At 39.4% G+C, this 22671-nt stretch overlaps 2 protein-coding genes across 2 annotated transcripts in view; one reads left to right on the plus strand and one right to left on the minus strand.

Annotated features, from left to right (window-relative positions):
• The first annotated feature begins 2967 nt into the window (after positions 1-2967).
• Positions 2968-19446, plus strand: vwa5b2 (von Willebrand factor A domain containing 5B2). Its single transcript, XM_032566585.1, has 20 exons — positions 2968-5278; positions 5675-5893; positions 6757-6982; positions 7059-7216; positions 8547-8678; positions 8793-8917; positions 9016-9192; positions 9296-9406; positions 10460-10662; positions 11133-11247; positions 11761-11946; positions 12245-12461; positions 12545-12876; positions 12966-13203; positions 13603-13938; positions 14029-14166; positions 14607-14735; positions 15192-15297; positions 15504-15627; positions 17515-19446. Exons 1-20 carry the CDS (start codon positions 5140-5142, stop codon positions 18274-18276), a joined length of 4173 nt encoding a protein of 1390 aa, XP_032422476.1. The 5' UTR covers positions 2968-5139; the 3' UTR covers positions 18277-19446.
• Positions 19447-20934: 1488 nt separating this feature from the next.
• Positions 20935-22671, minus strand: part of LOC116721898 (dol-P-Man:Man(5)GlcNAc(2)-PP-Dol alpha-1,3-mannosyltransferase) — a 4312-nt gene continuing 2575 nt past the window's right edge. Inside the window, 6 exon segments of the mRNA XM_075074328.1 lie at positions 20935-21062; positions 21065-21108; positions 21211-21355; positions 21661-21737; positions 22193-22398; positions 22498-22618. Of these exon segments, the coding sequence (XP_074930429.1) occupies positions 20935-21062; positions 21065-21108; positions 21211-21355; positions 21661-21737; positions 22193-22398; positions 22498-22618 (721 nt within the window).

Below are 22671 nucleotides of genomic sequence, written 5' to 3' on the forward strand. Positions count from 1 at the left end.
TCTCAAATGTTATGAATTGTTAAGTTTTAATGTGCAATCACAATCTTTCAGAATCAGCTATTAATGTTTTCATTTAAGAACTGGTAACTATCCTAGCGTGCACTAGTACTTTTTTACAAGTATCTTTTGGGTAGCATTTAGATTCACAAACACAGAAAATATTTTTGAGAAATTTCCTTGCAGCAATGAACTTCCTTTTGAGTTGGGGAAAAGCACAGAATGATTCAGACTGGTTCCTCGAAAGTACTATGAATAGGGAACTGAAATAGGAGTATGATGACAAAAGAGGTTTTGGTTCATTATTAACAAGCTGCTCCTGATTTGCAAACACTGACATCTAGTGTTACAGCTGCTACTTTCACTCATTTGGGAGAAAATGTATGTCCTCTTGAAGTTACAGTTTTTCTGGATTTCTTTCATGCAGTTGTCAACCTAAACTCCACATTTTCAAAACAGTGAACGGCATTGTGAATTCTGGGCAAACATCTCTACTTTTCTGTCTTCTGTCCAGAGGACTTAAATCCAGAGGAAACTTTGAAAACCTAATTTATGCTTCAATATTCTGTTTTAGAAAATAATGGCTTTCTGGTGGCAGCTATTACTAACAAGTACAATTTAACATGCTAACTCAGGCCTGTAGAAAATGAAATGGGGTTCTACATTATGAAAAAAGGATGATGGTAAATATCCATCCATCCATCCATCCATCCATCCATCCATCCATCCATCCATCCATCCATCCATCCATCCATCCAACTATTTTTTATCCCAACAGGATCGAGAGGGAGTCTTGTGCCTGTGTAAATATGATCCATTCAAATTGCTGGCAATATTCTTTATTTTATTGTATTTATTGCATTTTTTTCTGAGAACTGAAAAATGTAGCATTGGCATGAATTCACACCCACTTCTAACCTATGACTGTTTAAAATGTTTTTGGCATTAAAAAAATGCTTTCCCCGCCCCCAACCAGATACTTTTTTATATTTAAAAGTCTGTACATTGAGAGCAGAGTGGAATCAAAGATCAACTTCTTTGTTTTTCTGCATCAGTTTGTCTAATTAAGCTGTAAAAGATTGACTTTCAATTGTTTTTAAAAAGCCTCATAAGTTCTCCGCAGATTGATGAGGTCAAAAATTGCTTCTACAAGGTCATTGCTGATACTCTTTCTTCTTGGCGTTTGGTTAACAACCATTGAACAAAATACAATGCTTTTCTATGCATTTCATGGTACATTAAACCACAGAACAAGAAATGTACATTGCTTCTTTTCTGTGGCTGCATGTTTTTTTCCCCCCTCTTAAACATAAATATGCAGTAAGTGATACAAAACAGCTGTCAAATGGTGGAAGAATTGTTCATTTTTGTCATCATTCTCAAGTTTATTCCCATCTTTCCAAAAAGGAAGGCTAAAATGGAGGAAAAAAGTATAAGAATAACATTTCAAAGTGGACCCAGAAATCAAGGAGGCCACATGGTGGCAGAATGGGACAGAGATTGGAAACATTAATGGCTCTATCAACCTATCTGACAAACCCACAGCCACCCAAAAACAGAACATTTTAGTAATGGAAGAATTTATGTTACATCCAAATTACCTTCTACTTTGTTAAAAAAAAAATTAAACAAATGGAAAATACAGCGGCACCATATAACTGTAGCTCAAGACGAAACAAAACAAACATGAAACAGACACCTGAGTGCTTCACTGAGGGATGTCTTCCATTATTCTGACCTTTTCTGAACTCTTTCTGTTTGTATCCATCTGCCTCACTCAGGCACAAAAAGCAGCTGCAGGAGTTACAGAAAACAAATCCAATGAAAAATAATGTTCAAAAATAACAGTAACATTTGAAACAGTGTTGTACATAAAAGGTATGACATAAGTGAGAAAACACAATTCAACAATAAATGACAGGGAAATTTCATACATATTAAAAATCAACCTGCAGCCAAGCAAAGCACTAAATATCTTTTTACTCCTGTCTCTATACTTTTGCGCTGCACTGTGCTGAGTTGAAGCCATTAAAGTGGAGACACAATGTCTAAAATGCTATTGGTTTCACCTATCCTTGCCTGCTGCTGTCTGGCTGACCTGTTGGAAGAGGCTGAACACACCCCCATCCCCACCCCTCCTCTCCTTTCTGTAGCCAAGCCATTAGCCATGAATTATGGTGCTGCTACCATCACGGCCAATTGTCTGGATGAAACGCAGACTCTGCCTGACTTACCGTTGTGTGTTAGCTTGTGCCTGAGCAGCAGGTTCAGGATCATAGTTTTGTTTAACAGCTCCTCGGTTCAGGACAGATGCAGGTAAGCAGATGACTTTTATTAAGATTAAATAAAAGTAGGTTTATGTACAGCTATGATTGTTGATTATAGTTTATTTTAGTCCTCTAAACTGGCAACGAATTCTATAAATTTTATAGATTCCTCAGATGGAAGATAGACAAGTGTCCAATTTGTCTCATGTGAATTGGAAAGACGGATGCTGATTCTCAGATTTGCTTTATCAACTGACTTTCCTAATACAGGACGGCTGGTAAATTTGTAGAGGGAGGGGGACATTGAAAGAGAGAGGGGAGAGAGCAGCATCCCTAAGCAGGAAAACTCTTCTAACATATAACCGGGAAACATAGGAGCTGATGAGATGGTGGAGTGATGCAGAGTACGGACATTGGTGCACATTACCTTACATTGCACTGAGCAGTAAGTGTTCGCCAAAGGTTATATTTGTTTCTTATGTAGGGTTTGCAAAAAGCATTAGGCAACTGCAGAGTTTTTCAGCCCTCACTGTTGGTCAACAATGCAAGGCAAACATCAGACAAATTAATTAAAGCTTCCAGTGTAAACACAGAATATTTACTTTGTGGAACCTGCTTGTAGTCTACTTACGTGTAGTTTGCATACGTGCCAGTAATTTTTACTGAAAATATTACTGGCACATAATGCAGATAACCCAGTCACATTTTGGAAACATATATGCTCCAGTAAATAAGATTATTTAGAGGGGAGTGAAAAAGTAAATGTCTGAGATTTCTATTTCAGACAAGTGAATAAGTGGAATAAGTACAACAATCTTTTTTCAAATGATGATTTTATTTATTAAGAGAAAGAAAAAACATCAGACTAACCTGGGATTCTGTGAAAAGATAATTGACCCTACAGGTAAATCATCAGTTAATTTTGATTAATCACATTTTTTTGTTCATTTCAAAATCCACACCCAGACCTTGTTACTTCAAGAGCTTTATCATTGAATTGCTAAAACAGTTCCTTCTTGACAATATGAAGTAGGCTAAAAGAACTCAAAAAGCAACACATCACAAATACCTGCCAGTTCAGAAAGGGCTACAGAGCTATTTCTAAGCCATTGGGACAGCAGCAAACCACAGAAAACCATTATCCACAAAAGTAAAAATAAAAAAAACCATTGAACAGTGGTGTAGCTCTAAGTCCGCATCAATGACTCATCCAATTTAACTCAATTTAGTTTATTTACATAGCTCCAATTAGCAGCAAATCAATTCAAAGTCAGTTCAATGCTTTACAGCTTGATTCTAATTTTTAAACACTGCAGTCAAGTTTAGTTTATTTTGCCAACTGATGAAACCTTCGAAGGAAATCCAACCAATAGCATGGAGTTTTTGACACTGCAGCAATCTCTTATCCTGAAAATGCATTTGGCAACAGTGGAAAGGAAAACGCCCCTTTAACAGGAAGAAATCACCAGCAAAGCTTGGGTCAGAAAAAAGAACATCATGCTGACAGTCAAACTTTGTTTTTTTAAAGTACCTGGACAACTTGCCATAATTGCAAAACCAAATAAGTCTTCCTCTTAATGGCTAAAAAAATATTAATTTAAAACAAAAAAAATTGGAGTGGCCTAGTCAAAGTCTAGACTTAAATTTGAGAGAAATGTTAACATAAAAAGAAGACATTAAATGTGAAAACTGTCCTGTGTGGCTAAATTAAAAACAATTCTGCAAGGCAGAGTGGGCCACATCATTGCAGAGGCTTGCTTTGTGACTTGTTATTTACCAGGTGTTATTCCAAACACTCTGTGTCAGAACCAGTTCTTAAGGGGATGTCTGATATTATTATTATTTTTATTATTATCTTAAAGTGTTATTTGAGAAAATGCATAAACAGGATAAATTTTAAGGGAGCAAATACTCTTTCACTGCACTGTAAGTTACTTTATTAAAATACGCAGCTGAGCTGGTCACAATCTTAGTTATTTCTTTGTAAGTACACTTTATATTTGTTTCAAACATAAATAATTATTGTATGTATTTATTAATTTGCCGAATAATCACAACCACTAGAAGATGTAGTCATCGTTCAAGTATTGATGACTTTGTCGTGTAACTCAGAGAGCCGAGGTACCTTACAGAATCATATCGTCTTTTGTAACTTTCTAACAGCAGCAGTTCACTGCACTTTAACAAACCAGGTATTTATTAGCTTGTTATGAGCTGAGAGAGCAGTAGCCAGATGGTTGCTGTTGATCTTGTTACAAAGGTAGATGTGAGAAGACCATTTCTTGGTTCACAGCAAACACACACACACACACACACCGGCACACACACACCACTGGGTTGTTAATCTGTACACCCATCTCAGCACCTGTTGTTCCTGAAGATGCTAAGTGGTAGATAATCCTGAATAATTCTGTACACATCGACTAAGTTTGTATATATTGGAGTTAAGAGTGAAGTTGAGACCATATTTGCAGGGACACATGGGTTTGCATACTAACAGACCACTGATTGCAAAGCTGATGCATAGGGTAATAAGTGAAGACGTTAATGATTGACCAAACCTGTTCTGCACAATCTGTCAGAGGCGGTTGCTAAGAGCTGCAGAACAGGTGACAGGATGGTTGCATGTTCTACATACAATGTGTGCTTATATGAACCATCCTGGCCTGCATATAAATGTCAAAAGTGATCTTGTTCATTTTTTTATGCTCTCAGCCTGCTTCTGATGAACAAAGATTATCATGATTGTTTGATGAGTGAAAATGACAGACTTTACATGCAAGCTCACATACGTCTCCCTTTCTGTATCTCTGAGCTCCGTGGCTGTAATTCAGTGCTTTCAGCGCATTGAAGGTTTTTATGATACTGAAGAAACATGGTGGGCCTGAGAAACCGTTCTACGTGGGAGCCATTGTTGCTAAAGGCCTCATGCATCAAGTCTTGTGCCAATGGTTGCTCCATGGGCATCACTGCACAACTCACATACGCCAATGCTGACACAGAGTCTGTGGAAGGTGAGTTTTTGGTAAAGCTCTTAAAGCTAAGGTTTGTGTTGCAGTAGTTTTTTTCTAAGTTTTATGGGGAAATCAGATATTTTGTAAAGAGACTTTTCTAGAAATATCTGCTGGAAATTGTAAGAAATAAGTAGAGATATAAGTTCAGATCCCTGAGGAACACTCCAGATATGCTCTGTCCTTTAAGATCATGAAAGTTATATCATCTAATGCAACAAAGTTTGTTTTTTGTGAAAAACGAGTAATTTCTTTATTTAAGTAAAGAAAACACCTCATTTTGAGATAACTCAAACTGATGTTTTGGGTTTTTTTTTACTTCATGTATTCACAGTTTAGTTCAGAGGATTTGCCAAGAGATTCTTTCACAACCCGGCATTGCTGTCTCTCTGTCTTCAGGTGTGTTTGTGTACCCTCTTGAGGAAAAGGAGGTTGTGGTTGGTTTTGAGGCCATGATTGCAGGGCGGCTGGTGGGAGTGCAGATCCAGAGCAGAGGAAAGCTGAAGGACTGCTGCTTGGAGTGCTGCCCTGGATCTGGTCTTGATGGACACTATGGGAGCGGCCAGGAGTGGAGATGCTGCTGCGGGATGTCTGGCCTGGACATACAATGCACCAACGGTGAGGACGAGAGAGACAGTGAAAGATGGATCAATTCATGTGGTTGTCATGTAAGAAACGTTAGGGATCGTTTGAAGATGATTTTTAGTTGCATATTGTAATTAACTAAAATAATTTTCAAACAGACATAAATAATTCTATTTCGATAAATCCAGATTTGAGAAGATCTAAATAAGCCATGTCTTTGCTTGTTGCTGAAACAGTTAGCAATAAAACTCCAAAGAGAGTGAAATTCCATGTTTCTTGTAATTGTAATACCACATTGTGAGTTGTTTTGCTTTGTTGTCTGTAATGCTTATTTTCCCACCAGTTTGGTCAAGTCTTCCAGTACCTTGTAAAAGAAAAACAGGACCAAAGCATGATGTTTCCATCTCCATGCCTAGCTGTGGGGATTGTGTTCTTTGACTCAAGTTGATGCCAAAAAGCTTATTTTTTCATACTATGTCTCAAGCTTTGTCTAAATCATTTGGAGGTTCATTTGCAAATGTGCCACTACAGAAAAAATTCCATTTTTCAAAGTATAACTACTGCTCTTCACTTGGGTTTCTTTAAGACTGTGGTCCAAACTGCCTTAGCATCATTACCAAGCTTCTCCCTTGTGGTTATGGACCCATCCTTCACTCCATGTTCCAAAATCTTTCATGACGGTCACTTTAAGATACATCCTAATAATCAAACCAACACTTGTCACCTTTTCCCCAAGCTGCTTGCCGACTGGTTTTGCAGCCCATTCTAGTCTTGTGCAGATTTTGTTCCTGAAATAATCAGGTCTTTATTCTTGGTGGTGGAGAGATTAAAAATAACAAGACCGTTTCTGTGGACAGGTCTGGAATATTTTATTGATGTCAGTATTTTGATCTAAGGACACCTGATTTTGGATGAAGACCTGGAAAGAACCACATTCATTGTGGGTTGTGGAGTTATTGGCCCCATGGACATAGTGTCTGTCATCATCAGCACCACACTAGAACTCCCTACTTTGGAAAATGGAGCTATCCGTATCGTCTACCCAACGCTGCTTACTCCGGTTGTAACCGGCCAGTTGACTGCAAGCAAAAGTGAAAATGGAGGAAAGTCTGAGGATACTGGGTAGTTATATTTGCTTGTTTTTATGTAATAGGTGTGTCATGGATTGATAACTTGTTTAAGTCATTTCTTGTTTTAGAGCAACCAGCTGTTTCGGTGCTACCTCAGGGAAGCAGGATCGGGCTGTAGACTCTGAGCAGCAGTGCTCTCATGGCCTCTTTTCCAGTCCTGCTGTCAATCTGGCACCGTATGAACTCAACTTCCAGCTGCTGGTTAGAGGCGCCTGTCTGCTGGCCGGTACTGTCTTGTCCTCTGAAATAAGTCTGATTCTGTAGTTCTTGACTAAATGATTATGACATGCTGGAACAGGAGGCAGTCTCATGTCAAAATTTAATTATTGAGCTGCAGAGAAAAACCTGAGTCACAACATAGCCAACGCAAAAAAATGTGAAGTATAAGGAGGAAAAAGATTAGCTAGTAAAATCTTACCTTGCAAATTCTGACTAAATTACCTGGAAAAATGTATTTACACTCTTTGATTTCATTGCATATTTCATCATGTCACCTGAAAACGGAACCACACTCTTGAATTCAGCCTTATTTACTCTAAAAATCAGAAATAAAATACGTTGCATACCGACTGCCTTGAGAAATCCCCTTTCTAATAAGTAGTACTTGTGTGTAATTTAATCTTAGAACAAATACATCTTTTCAGAGAAGGCTTCAGCTGTTTTTTAGAGAATATTAGTATTAATATCATCAAGAAGGTGTTGAGAAGTTTAAAGCAGGGATATAAAATAATAGTCCAACCTTTGAACATCTCTCAGAACACTTTTTAATCCATCGTCTAATCACCAAGACATGGTGATTAGACAACTTCAAGGAGAGAGACTGAGCAAATTCCACAAGAAGAGCAAAAATATCTTAATAGGACAATTATTATTAATTTACTCCTTAAATCTGGCTCTAGTGGAAGAGTAGCAAAGTCTGTTACAAGCCATGCTGAGGACACAGCAAACATTTGGAACAAGGTGCACTGCTTAAATGATGACAAAATTTAACTTTTTGGCCTACATACAAAATATTATGTGTTACTTCTGTTGATGGTAGTTGTATGATGCATTAGGGACAACCTGGTAAAACCTGGTCTGGAGATTCACTTTCCAGCAGGACAACGAACATAAACATACAGCTAAAGTTACAATGGAATGTTTTAGGTCAAAGGATATTTATGTTTTTGAAACTCACACTCACACTCCAAATCTTCATGCAATTGAATATATGTGACTAAACTTGATCAGACTGAGTATGAGCAATGTTTGAATAAAGAAATGAGCAACATTGCTGTAACGAGCTGTAAATTCAGCAAAATGTTCTATAAAGTTCTTCAAAGTAGCAAGTCCAAGGGACTGAACGCAACACTGTCCAAGTTTCTATTTGTCAAAAAAAAAAGGAAAACCAACTTTGATCTTTTTTCCATTCCATTATTTTTTTGTTGGTCTATTACATAAAATCCCTCTACCCACCTCCTTCTCCATCTGAATATTTCAACAAAGCACTCTATGTCCACTAAAATAATCATCATAATAATTTTTTTTCTCCTTGATGACACTTTACCTTGTTTTAGGCTTGGAGAGCCCTACACATGCTCTGAGAGCAGATGCAGATCCTAGTGCCCAAAGTGCATCTGCTACCTATATTACTTTGGCTCAGGAGCATCCGTATGATAGACACATAGAGATAATATTGCACCTCAGTGGTGAGTAAAGACAATCTGCCAGTGAAATGTTTGGAAGCACACATTTCACTTATAAATGTTTGGTAACCTTTATAAGCACAAGGTTACCTTTTGAAATGCATCATCCTTCCACAGAACCTCACAGTCCATTGGTCATTCTGGAGAAAGGCAGACTGTCCTTCAGCCGGTATGAACAACAGATCTGCTCTCGCCGAGATTACATTCGATACACACGCAAAGACTCAGAACCTGAGAAAAGGGTAAGATATTCTTATTAATGTTTTTTAAATCTCATTTACATGTTTATTTTATATTTATGTCTATCTAACCTCCATGTGATAATTTTGCTTTTGGGAAGCTGGAGTACATCCGTAGACGATACCACAAAGACATCCTCTGCAGCCCCGTCCTCATGCTCAACTTCTGTCCTGACTTACTGTCCGAGCCTCTGGAGCTGCACAAAGCTACCAGAGAGTTGCTGTTCCTAATCGATCGCAGCGGCAGCATGAGTGGCACTAACATACAACGTGTGAAGGTCAGATGCACTGAAAACTGCCAGAAAGTAGTTTATTTTAGATTTTGAGGTAGAATGTGTCTTGATGTCATGCCAAGCTGTCTGCAATGCGTTGCTTCCTCAGGAAGCCATGGCAGTGGCCCTGAAGAGTCTACCCACTGGTACGATGCTCAACATAGCTGGCTTTGGGACCACCATCAAGCCTCTGTTTACCTCCAGCAAGCTCTGCACTGATGTTAGTTTTACACAGTGATGTTTGTTAGGAATGTTTCCTATCAGTGTCTTATTTATCAGGTCAGTCTCACATATATTAATATTCTATTGTGGGCAATCTTCAAATCCAGCCTTTATTTTGAGCATATGAATTCAATGGGGAGAAATATTTAGTGTTAAGATTGTTTTAAGCAAAACCTCTTTAGAGTAGATGTAAGTTTTATTTCTATACTTTAGTTCATTAAGCTCAATCCTTGTGAAGTGCTACAAGAGAAGACACTAAGTTGTCCTGGTGGATAAAGGGTTTGTTTTCTGGAGACAGGATTTGATTTACCCATTAAAGAATTGGGCTGAAATTACAGTTTGGCTTGCTACTAAAATTCTCACTAAAATTACCACTGTGAGATTATCCCACAGTGGTAAATATGAATATATTTGAAAGCTTTAAAGATTTAAAACAACTTCACTAGAGATGCTAAGAAAAGGGGCAATGACCTTCACTCTAAGCCTGTAAGACGCATACAGTGAGTTCACAAGATTGGCTAATCCATCACTTGTTAAAAAACATGTCATAAATTCTTCTTTTTTATGCGAGAGAACATACATGCATCATTTAGTTCTTGTGACCTGAAGGTTGATGTTGTTTAACCACGCTGGACGATCTGTGCTGCTCTCCAATCTGGCCACAGCGTTTCTCCTTGGGTTGCCTTAGTAGCAGAGTATCAGGTTTAATCCAGACCAGGGACTGGAAGGACAAACAGTCTTTGCACATTCTCCACACCATATGGTGGCCTTTCATGCATTTTCACTCGAGATGTCCTTCTGGCTCCTGTTCTACCAGGGATGTTTTTCTACAGTTTGTACTAAAGCAGGTGCTAAGCTATATGTGTGTGCTGTCCTTATTAGAGAGGGTCTGATTCAATTATTTTCTCATAGGTTTATATGAGCATTTAACATCAAACAATAAAACATTTTAATTTGCTGATTGTTCTGGCAGTCAATTGGAACAGGTGTCATCTACTGCTTTACATCAAATCTGATTGCATCCATATTTTTATGCACTCCATACATCCAGGTGACTCTAATGCAGGCCTATGAGTACATCCAGAGGATGAGAGCGGATATGCGCGGGACCAACCTTCAGGGGGCGCTGTCCTGGCTCTACCAGCAGCCCATGCAGCGTTCATATCCACGGCAGGTCTTTATCATCACTGACGGCTCCATCAGCAATGTGGCTAAGGTGCTGGAGTTGGTTCGCAGAAACACATGTTCTGGCAGGTATGGAAACCATGTGCAAACATGGAAAGGAAAACAATGTTTGAATGAGGGGGTATTATGTCACACTGTCAAAAATTCACAGGTGAATTTACGGAAATATTGTGGAGATAGAAAAATAGAAATAAAAAAGGTGGGACACATATTGCAGAATTGAGCTGAGAAAGTGAAAAAGGAAACAAATAAATAAATAAATAAATAAATCAGCCCCGCCCAGTAATCCCGTTAAGTGCTCTGCTCTGCAGTAAGAGTCACGCCCATCAATTTCCCCCATGCAGAATAACTCCGTTTCTACCTCATTAGTATTCTCCTGGTGGACTGACTTTCTCCAAGGCATCTCAGCTGTCTCTTTGAAACACATGCACTTGTTTGTTGTTCTTTATTCTCAAACCTGATTGCAGTTAATATTGCAATCAGATGTGAGCGTGTGCATGTTTGTTGTTTTAAAATCCAACTCCGGATCGCCTCTCTAGATGCTTTGGCCTCGGCCTCGGTCCCCGAGCCTGCAGGAGGCTCCTTCAGGGAATTGCCAAACTGACTGGAGGGACCACAGAGTTCTTCGATGATGAAGAAAGACTCCAGCCCAAGGTCAACACCAGCACAGCACTGCCATCTTCTGGAGATACATGAAACACACAGCAGCTACAGTTAAATTCTTGCTATTTTTGTATCGACCTGACATTTTCATCATCATATGACTAGTTAAATATTTTAGATGACAAAGGCTTTGGTCAGTTTCTTCAGAGTCAACTCATACAAAAATGTCTTAAAACTAGAATACTATTAACTACAATAATAATCAGAAAAAAACTAAATACAAAGAAACATTTGAGAAGAAAGTAAAAGCAAAAACAGGGCAATGAGATTAAACATAATGATATATAATTTAATGCAAAACAGAAGTAAGTAATGAAAAAGTTCAATGGAGATAATTCTAGAGAATTGGTGTCTGACCAGTTGAGATTGTGGTGTGGTCAGAACATGATAGTGTGAGAACCTCACGTTTTGACTACGGTCATTAGGAGATCTGGTATTTATCTTGGTGCAGTGACCAGAACCGAATCCTGAACTTATTGTGATTTGTTCTGAACTCTGCTGTAGTTAATCAAGTCTCTAAAGAAGGCCTTTGAACCTGTTCTGACGGATGTTCGGATTGACTGGTACCTGCCAGAGAACATGGAGGCCCTCCTTTCACCCAATGAAATTCCTCCATTGTACTCCGGAGATCGCCTAGTTGGATACTGCACTCTTTATGACATGACAAATTTCAAAGCAAAGAAGACAGAGGTATGGTGTCACGATTTGATTTGGAGTTTGACCTTTTGTACACTCACAGGTGATTCAGAAACCAAATATTAGCTTGCCTTTTCACAGAAAAACAGAGTGAATACTTACAGCATCCTATTTGTTAATTCATATACAACCACATATAATATATGAATAATAAACTTCACAAGTAGACAAAAGTCTCTGTTGGTTTCACATAAAATCCAAAGCAAATCTATTAATATTTCTTATTGTAAGTCTACACAATGTTAAGAAACCTCAAAAGGTAAAAATATGTGCATACATTTTTACTGTTCAGTGCCAAGAAAGGGACTACAGAGGTGTGCACCATGACTCCGTGGGTTCTGTTTTTACCCATTCGAATGATGAGCTTTCACCGCCTCCTTCATCTGAGTTCATGCCTGTGGTGATGCATTCCGACAGAACTGAGCTGGAGGAGGCTCTGAGAGAAATTTCAAGAGAAATTTCATCTGAGTTTTCTTGTGCCAGAGACACTGACCTTGGAATAAGCCCAGGTGATACACAGGTCACTAAGCTGATTTAGATCTGGAGACATTGTTTCCATGGTGTTTCACAGCTGTCTTTTTGTCCAAACCAGGTGTGGAGCTGGATTGGTCCAGTGATATAAGGCGGAGGATCCAGCAGAGCTCCTACATTCAGGAGCAGTACGTTCTCACTCACTGCTCCCTGAGCAGCGAGCGAAGTCTTCAGACACAGTCCCACATACACATTCATGCCTCAAGCTCTGACTCTGCAGGTGGGGGCTTTCTTTCTGATACCCATTCCTCTGGTCCAGTATTGGAAACAGGGTCTTTACCACAAGGCCTTGAGAGGATGGCTCCTCCAGAGCCATCATCCTTATCTCGCTGGGCGGACCCAGCATGGCAACAAAACCTTTCAGCGGACACTCCTGACAATGTTGCTAAAAAAGTGAGAATAAACGTTTTACCCATTGTTAAATTAGATTGATAGTTTAAACTTATTTTGGACTTCCTTCATTTTTGTTTTTGTGCCATCAGAATGGGCATCTGGATGGAGGCGACGAGTCTCGAAGAAGACAGAAAGCATTAGCTCGTTCTACAATGGCAGCAAGGAGTTTTTCATCACCACAGGGTGAACTGGAAATGCATCGCCTCCGGAGAGCTCTTGAGAGGGTCTCCTTTGACCAGACTCTTGGAGGACGATTGGATGAAAGTGAGGGAGAAACAAGGCCTTCATCAAGAGGGACAGTTTCCCACAGAAGCCTGTCTGACTCCAGTAAGAAAGAGTGCAAAAGATACTTTTCCTAATTCAGTTTCATCACATAGAGTTTAAACCAGATATCAATACACAACTTTTAAAAAGTCGTGTTTTTTTGTCTGAATATACAACATTAAATCATGTCAGATCTTTTCAGTGATCACTCCAAAACAATGAATATATTGACCTTAAGTCACCTTTTACTAACTTGGGCAGTATATTTTGGTTGATTGTCCATTTGACAGACCCATTTACACCCAAGGTTCATGGTCCTGACTGATATCTCGAGCTGTTTCTTTCATATTTACACACATTTCCTCATGATGCCATCTATTGTGTGAAGTACAATTGTCCATATTGTAGCAAAATATACACACAACACAGTGTTGCAACCCTTTTCTCTTTTGGATCCTCCAGACGGACTCCTGTTTCCTGCTTCGCCCCTGGACTGGGACAGCCTCACTGACCCAGAGTATCTATTTACTGCTGCTCAGCCTGAAGATCCTCCCTCAGGTCAGTGTCGCTCCATCATTCATGGTCTGCTGAGTGGCAAACCTGTGTCCTGGGAGGTTACTGTGGACATGGGACATCTCTGGCCACCGGAAGACCAGGACACCACTGGAGTCAATGAATGTAGAATTGGTGGAGACGATGTAGGAAAGCCATGGGAGGAGATCATTCACCACCTGACGGCTCGCTCAGTAATAAGGGACTTTGAAAAGCTGGCAGAAAAAGAGAGTGAAACTGGACATGGTGATGATCGTTACACACACTATCAATGTCATATTTATTTCCGTGGCAACAGAAATAAATGTGTTGTCACTTACATTTATTTCCATTCAGGGTCAGGTAAACGGTATCGCATGAAGGCTATTCAGACAAGCAAGCACTGTAACATCATATGCATGTACACAGCCTTCACCATTACCAATGGCAGCACAAGCAAAGGCTTGACTGAGAGCACAGACGTCCGAAACACAGGTATGTTATGAAGTTACACTGGCTATGAAAAGCTTCATGGTTTCACTTTTTGACAGTGTTGTTTGGACCAAATGTGCAACGCTTGAAGAAACAAACCCAAAAAGGCCTGCAGATGAAATTGTAGAGGGTTCTTCTACACATTGTTGGCTTTCTATCCCTGTTCACTTCAAAATTATGAGCCATCTTGCATTGGTCTATCAAATTAAATTTCACTGAACATTTTAGTGTTCAGTGGAATTGAACAGATATGGTAAAAATATGTGCACACGGGTGAGAGCACAAGGGAGAAACAACCTGTTTCTTTCTGAATTAGCATTTATGGGCAGACTTACTAAATAGACATGTTATAGGGTGATTAACTGTAAAAAGACGAGGATCGTGCTATAATTCAGACGGCAGATTGCTGGTTATGCTTTTGCTGTATTTTCCTGTTCATGTAGGAATTCATATGGGGAACAGGCAAACTTCTCAGCCTGGAGGTCGCAGGCAGGGGGTTTATTCTGCCGGTCTGGGAAGACGGCGGATCAGCGGCGAAAGTGAAGAGGCTGAAGACACCTGGAACTTTACAGGTAGACCACACCAAAAAGATACCAGCACCTACTTCTTTTAACCAAACTTTACATCAGTCTTTGAGTTTCTTTCAAATAGAGGTGTCACTTCTGTAAGCTTACATCTTGGAATATTAGTGAATATAGACAACAATGACGACACTCAAGGGACACTTCTCTTACTTCACAAAACCTTCAGTCTAGGAAAATCCAAAATACATACATTTTTAAAGGTCTTTATTTCCATTCAGCACTACAGTTGTATCTGTCCTTTTTAATTCTACCTCAACGCTAATGAGGCAAACTCATTTTAGTGTAATATTATCCTGCATGCTCAAAAAAACCCACAGAAAATACAGTATGAATTATTTTTAAAGTAAAATTCCATCACAACTATATATTTTAGAATATATCTAATATTCACACCATGTTTGAAACATTCTTGTTTAATGTTTTCCTTCAACGATCCTATCTCAGACGCAGGTGGATTCTGTTCCATGGCTACTGTAACAACAGGGATGTCGTGCAATCGTTCACAGCGCTCTATAGAGAGCAAGTCAATGGAGAGCTTCTTTAGTACCAGGTAAAGTTTATATTGTAATCTCTGTGAAACAATATGTAAAATTCAGTGTGAGATGGGTGATAGAGGACTCATAAATGTAGGCCCTAAATAGACTCCAGCACAACTAACATTCTAGGCACAAATATTTTGGTATCATTAATCATTTGCTGTTCAAGTCTCGTTTGTACTTGCATTATTTTCAAAGTAAATTTTTTTGGGTTTTGCAGGTTCCAGCTGGGTCGACTCAGGTCCTCTATTTCATCCGGAAAACAGGTTCCCCTCAAATCTCACTGTCTATCAGCAGAGACCGACAAACAGCCAGAGAGTGAAACTCCAGACTACCAGCCCCTGGTGAGGTGGAACCACATTCAGCACAAGCCACAATATTTTGTTTTTATTTTTAAACATGGTGTAATTGATAATGTATTAATGGCATTACATTCACATTGTTCCATACCAGGGGTGTCAAACTCCAGTCCTCAAGGGCCACTGCCCTGCAACTTTTAGATGTGCCTCTGCTTCACCACATCTGAATAGAATAATTAGGTCATTAGCAAGGCTCTAGAGAACTGATCTACACAAGAAGGAGGTAATTAAGCCATTTCATTCCAGTGTTTTGTACCTGTGGCACATCTAAAAACTGCAGGACAGTTGCCCTGGAGGACTGGAGTTTGACACCCCTGATCTATGCTATTAGATACTACATACATGCTGAGCCAGAGACTGATACTCAGTGGTGTACATTTCTATTTCCATGAAAATAAACATTGCATTTCCATTGGGAAGTCAAGCATTGTGAGGTCCAGTGTGATGTTACTTACATTAAGTGAGGATTTTCAGAACCATGTCGTCTACTGGTGTTTATCTTCTTTGCTTTGTTGAGTCCAGTCAGTGCAATCATCTTCTCTATCAGGAAATGTTAGATCAGTTTGGGTCCATTGAGGAGCTATTGATTGTAGCTATTGACCTGACCTGTACTTGACTGGTCATCAAACGTGCCTGACCTGAACCCTGTAAAGAATCGGTGAACGATTGTCAAGAGGAAGATGGAAAACACAGGAAGTAAGGGTGCAAATCATTATCAATACCGGCTTTGTCAAGTTTGTCCACACAAATAAGGAATTTGACTGAAGGTTAAAGTCTAACTAGTTTGTGTCTAGGGTGTGTGGGGGACTGCAGATGTATTTGCTACTTTATTTTTTACAAGCCCTAGATGGAGGGAAGATCAGTTCAGATTATTCTCTCTGCAGACCCAGGGGCGCTGCCAGGAATCTTGGGCTCCCTGACAAAAATTTAAATTGGGCCCCCACATGCAGCTGCTGTTACAATTTTTGAGTCTTTTGAGGGACAAGTTAAATATATGAATATCTTGGTAATTTTTTTCCTTAATTTATTAGATGCTAGTGAAATGGAGGCAAACAGTAGTCTGTAGCTAAGCTAACTATGCTAAATGGTTGATAATCTCACACAGTCTACCCACCTCTCTTGGAGAAAAAACGGGTTATAAAGTGACACTCTTGCCTTTTTCTCTCTCTTTTTTTTTTTTTGAAAACCTAACTTTATTATTTTTCTTAGCAGTATAGTAACAGCCAAATTCGTTCTTGTTTCCTACTGACTGCTGCTGAACACCTTCACCAACAAGCGCTCCAAGCAGGAACGAATCATTTCATGCAGATCCAGGGGGTTCAGGGCAAATATAGATGTGTGTTTTTTGGTCTGGCAGTGGGAACATTACATTTTTACTTCTAAAAACAATCTTCGAAAATACAATATGATAAATTTTGTAATTGACAGGGCCCCAATTTTTTTTTTTATTTCTATGAACAAAGAATAAATAAATAAATTGTGGAGGCCCCCTGTTGGTCAGGGGCCCTTAAAATTGTCATAACCTTTCCCCCCTATACGGCGCCCCCGTGCCGACCTAATCGTTTGTTGCAGTTTGAACCTGTCCTGATTTGTGGGTGAGAGCTAAACCTCATAGTGATGGATGTGCACACAACAGATTGAACAAGGCCAGTGTAAACAATGACCAGCTGCTCCTCTGGGAGGTTGTGCTCCTTGAGTTGCCCTTGAAAGTACAGTCTCTGCTGGGCCTTCTCGTCTCAGGGTTGCTGTTAAAGCAACCTTTGCGTCTTTTATGTCAAAATGAAAAGGATCCCAAGCCACGTATTGAGTGCATATTCTTAACAGTATGTCTTTTTCATTGGTTTTAACACTAATTTATGGTCCTTTTCTTAGGTGCATTTACAACTTGCATCAGGGGCTTTTCTCCTGACGGTGATGTACTCAGAGTGTGTCCAAATCCCCCTGGACCGCCTTAAGAGAGCATCACCTTACAGCCTTCACCGACGTAGCCTCAGCCCAGCTTTTCGCTGCACTTCTCCCAGCGCTCCCTCTTTGTCCACCTCTGCCAAGCCCCCAGGTGCTCCCACGATTCACCATGTCACCTTTTCTCCTTCCTCGTGCTCTCTGGCCAAACCGGGTGCTCCTCCCTTCCACCACACTCCAGTGGACAACCCTTTGATTTTGGAGTCGAGGCTTCTGCGAAAACATTTGTCGGACCGAGACCCTGTCACCTCTCCCCCTGATCTCCCGAGCTCTGAGGAGGGATCCTTGGAGCTGTCTACTGGTCCCTCTCACAGTCAAAGCCTTGGACAAGCAGACAGCGGCCGTGGTTCAGAGACTGATATATACGAGGGGACTTCAGCAGAGCTAGCAGACCTCCTGGGTAGCAGCCAGTTGGCTCAGGAAGATCTAGAAGGTTCCACCTGGGCCACCGCTGTAGCTCTGGCGTGGCTGGAGCACCGGTGTGCTGGCTACTTCATGGAGTGGGAGCTGGTGGCAGCAAAAGCAGATTTCTGGTTGCGCTGTCAGAAACTGCCAGAGGGAGTGGACCTTGCAGGGCTAAGAGGAGCAGCCAGACAGCTGTTTCTGCTGCTGCGCCACTGGGATGAAAACATCAAGTTCAACATGCTGTGTTATAACCCCAATAATATGTGAGACAGTCAGTTCAGAGGTACAAAAACAGATCCACAGTCATGTGGAAAAATTAGGACACCCCAACTATTTTTTAAATATTTTGGTTGATTTGTAATTAGCAAGAATTTTTGATAAAAATGTGTTTGTTTGTAAAATTTGTTTATAAGTAAACAAAAATGAAAATTGTTTTCCTTATTAAAGAAAGGAAATAAATGAGCAAAAAGTTAGAACACTCCACCCACTAGAAGCTAGTTTTTGCCCCTTTGACTGAAATGACTTCAGTTACTGCTTGTATCCACCTGCCAGTCTCTGACATTGCTCTGAGGAAAGTTTGTCCCACTCCTCACATTCAGCTGAGAGATGTTTGAGGGGTTTTAAGTCACTCCACAATGTCTCACAAAAATCTGATCTGGGCTTTGACTTTCCATTTCTTAATGGTCTTTGGTGAATTCACTGTTAATTTGGGGAGCACTGTCATTATGGAAGGACCGGTTCTGCTTCGTCTTTAGTTGAGTAAAACTTGTGCAGTCTCAAATTTGTGTTCACTCTCACTTCAACAGACAAGATCACACCAGATATAAATGACTGAGGTTTAAACTGGGCAAATCGCCTTGAAAATGTTGGCTAACAATGTTCCAGTCATTTGCACTTGATAAAAAGTAATAAATGTGAGACAGTCCTAATTCATTCCTAATCAGAAATAGCATTTTTATTTCATTTTGTATAAAATGTATATCTTTTCTCTTTTTTAGTTTTATCTTATGTATATTACTTGAATTACCTGATATGAAATATCCAAATGTCCAAGCTCAATAGAAAGAGACATAGGCTATTGTAGGGTGTCTTACGTTTTTCACGACTGGATAACAAAAGCTGTACTTTATTAGTTGATACTGTAAATCAGTGCCAAATCCACCCCAATTTACAAAAGTGACCTTTTATTATAAATTTGCTTTATGCAAACACAGGAATGCCTTGACCATCTGAATAAGCTTTTCGTAGTTTAGACTGTAGCTTAAAGTCTATGTTATGTACACTATGCCAAACAAAGAATCAGTCAATGATTGTCATGTTGGCTATTAGATAAACTGATGAAAGTTTAGCTCACACAATCAACATAATAAAACAACATAATGGAAACTAAGCATTTGCTGTACTGTGTACAAAAGGAATAAAAGTTTTAATCTGTTTTATTTGTCTGGATTCAGTCAGTTCACATCTACAAAATAGTGCTCCAGCTTTCTCCCACAGACCAAAAATATTACTACTGGGGTACTTGGTATACTATTTGTCCTTATGTATGAGTGTGAGCAGAATAGATGCCTGCAGACCTGTCCAGGAAGAACCCCTCCTCTCATCCAATGAACGCTGGAACCAGACACCAGGACCCCAGGGGTCCTTTGTGGATGACAGGACAGACAAAGGATGTATATTTATTTTTCTGGAAAATCTGGGCAAGCGTCATACTTTTTAAGACTGAACAGGAACCCTGTATTAAAATCCTGAAATCTTAAGTAAACATTTTTTATTTAAGTTTTAAGTTTGTATAAGTCTGAATATCTCTCATGTCCATTGATTTTGAGCGACTATTACAAAATGTGATACATTAGAACTCCTAATCAAACCACTCAGTGACCTCCCACTGGTAGATATTGCATATTTGAGTCATATAACCCTATTTCTTTAGAACATAGTATAATAGAATAGAATTTATTGATCCCAATCAGAACTCTCTTATTTGCTGACAAGCTACACCATCCAAGGTCTAAATATTACTAAATACAAATAGAACCATAAGCAATATAAATTTAACAATGTGATTCTGTAAGTAAATTAAATGACTAAATATAAAATTAAAATAATGTATAGTAGGCTATTAGTACAAGAAAGGACTTTAAGTATGGCTTATATTAATTCTTGCAGTTACTACAAAACCAAGTGTGCAAGACGTTTGTGAATGCTTTAGTTCACCAAAAAGATGAGTTGACTGATGAGGACCACAGTCCTGTCTTCTTGCTTCACCAAAAGATGGGTACAAAATGAAAAAGTCATAAACGCCAAGAAGCTAAATGATCAGCAATTTCCTTTTTAAAATAAAATTGACCTGAGACAAAACATTCATAGTTTTTGTATCCTGAATAATGCAAATGTAATGTGATAATTATGAATACACACTGGTAATCATTACTGTTTAAGGTTTATTTGCAGTATTGCATAAAAACAAAACAAAAAAAAAACAATGCAGGCTTTCACCAAATATCAGATTCATGTTGATATGTAGTCGATTTAACACTTCTGAATCTACGGTTAGCTCTTTAGATCTTATCTTTAATCCATCACATTCTGTGCATGAACAAATTATTTCTAAGCATACATGATTTTCCCACAGCACTTGAAAACTTCCAATTGTGTAACAACAAAAAGACTCCTGAGAATTCATCCTTTCCGTTTTCATGTCTTTGAACTGCAAGCCACAGCAGTGTGCACTAGCCGGGTACAGCAGCAGCTGAGCTTGAACGACAAAGCAGGAAACAAAGACAAGAAGCAACAAATGGCAACTTGTATCCACCTAGCAACAGTCTTTCACAGTGACTTCCCTCTGCAGGCCCTGTGCCGATGATAGAGAGGAGGATGACGGAGGTTACTCAGCATCCGATCAAACGTCCTGTCCCGTCAGGTTCAGTGACGCGTGTTCCCCTTATCAGTCCGTGTGTTTCTTTCTTTTCCGTCAGGGGTGGGAGCCAGCCACAGACAGATGGAGGATGATAGGTGACAGACATGGAGGGCTGCAGAGCTGCTCTTAGTCGAGGATAGGTGTTCCATGAAAGCTCAATCAGTCCAAGAATCAGAACTCTGCACACCAGAATGAAACTCATCATTATCCTCATACAACTCCACCACAAATTTGGACTTCAGTGTCAAAGTAAAAGCTCTAATTTCAAGACTTGGCCTTACCTCAGCAGGTGGGCCAACTTCTTGACACCGCCACTCCACAGCAAGTAAGGCAGCGTGTGGAAGTACCACACGTAGAACTGGTAGTGCAATGAACGGCTGAAGCACATGCCGATGAAGTTAGATGTAAAGAGTATCAGCACTATCTGTGGCTCGCTGTTAAGGACTTAAACTACAAAGGAAATGATTATTAATTTCAGGTCTTTTAAAGTAAAAAATTAATTTCAAGTATAGTAGTTTGAACTGACTAAATTGTTAGTAATCGCTTTATTTAAGAGCTGTGAAAATAAAGGATTAGTAAAAGTAATGCTGGGCTTTGAATAATTTGCTAAGCTATAGAGGCTAACGAAAAAATATTAAAATTTAACCACAACTTTTAGGTTCACAAGAAACACAAGCATGGGTATTTCTCATTAAAATAAAAATGTAAAAAAGATTTAAATGTAAGGATATGATCCACAGTGATGCTTTGAGCAGGGATTTTCCTCTTGCTTGGTTCTTTAAGAAGCTCAACTATGTTTTCTCCTGGTCTGAGAAAACAGAAATTGCAAGAAAATATTCTAAAAAAATATTTATATAACAGTTTGCTTTCTAAAAAAAACAGTACTTGAAAGTGAACTAAACATTGGACTACCATTCAGATCATTTAAATATTTAAGCAGCATCAAAATTCAGTGATACTGCATTATGCCTCAAAGATCCAAACACAGACTGATGAACATGTTAGAAATGTAAATAACATTAAAATGACCTCTATTCTAACATTGTGACACAAAACATGAAGCTGTATCCGTATGAATGAACCCTGAATCTCAGTTTCTAGCAGATCTTCTGCTGTTTTTCTGTGGGATTCATACAGACTCATATTATGAAAGTTTATTGGTTTACAGGCAAACAAAACCCTAAAACAAAATCTGTTCAATCAAATCGTCTCTCCTGGTTTATCTTATCTCTGGAATTACAGCACATCCCAGGTGTGTCTCACCTCTTCCAGCGGCGGAGAGCAAAGAGCAGCAGAGTGAGGAGGTGAGCTGCCAGCAGGACCAAGTGGAAGTAGCGATTCAAGAAGAGCCACTCTGGCAGGAAGCGCCAGTTCACCGTCCACTTGAACATGAACTGACGGCCCAGATCAAAGGCGCGGCTCAAATAGCCAACAGGATTGTTCAATAGGAAAGGCAAACCCAGGAGAAGCTACAGTAAGCAAAGAAAAATTTGGGATTATTGTTCCTGAAATATATAGACACTAGAAAGTCTGTGTCTTTCATGTTTTAAATTAAAAGGAGTGCTTACCTGTATGGCTGCACACACAGAAAGTTTAGGGATTGTTCTGATGAGGCCAAATTCCCACAAAAGGCAAAAAAGTAATCCAGGGGCAAAAAGAAGCACGTTCATTTTCACAGACACTGCTAAACTGTCAGAAAGAGGGAAAGATTAAGCTGTAATTTCATCACCTCACTTTATAAA

This window comes from Xiphophorus hellerii, chromosome 6, assembly GCF_003331165.1.
Source record: "Xiphophorus hellerii strain 12219 chromosome 6, Xiphophorus_hellerii-4.1, whole genome shotgun sequence".
Classification (NCBI taxonomy): Eukaryota; Metazoa; Chordata; class Actinopteri; order Cyprinodontiformes; family Poeciliidae; genus Xiphophorus; species Xiphophorus hellerii.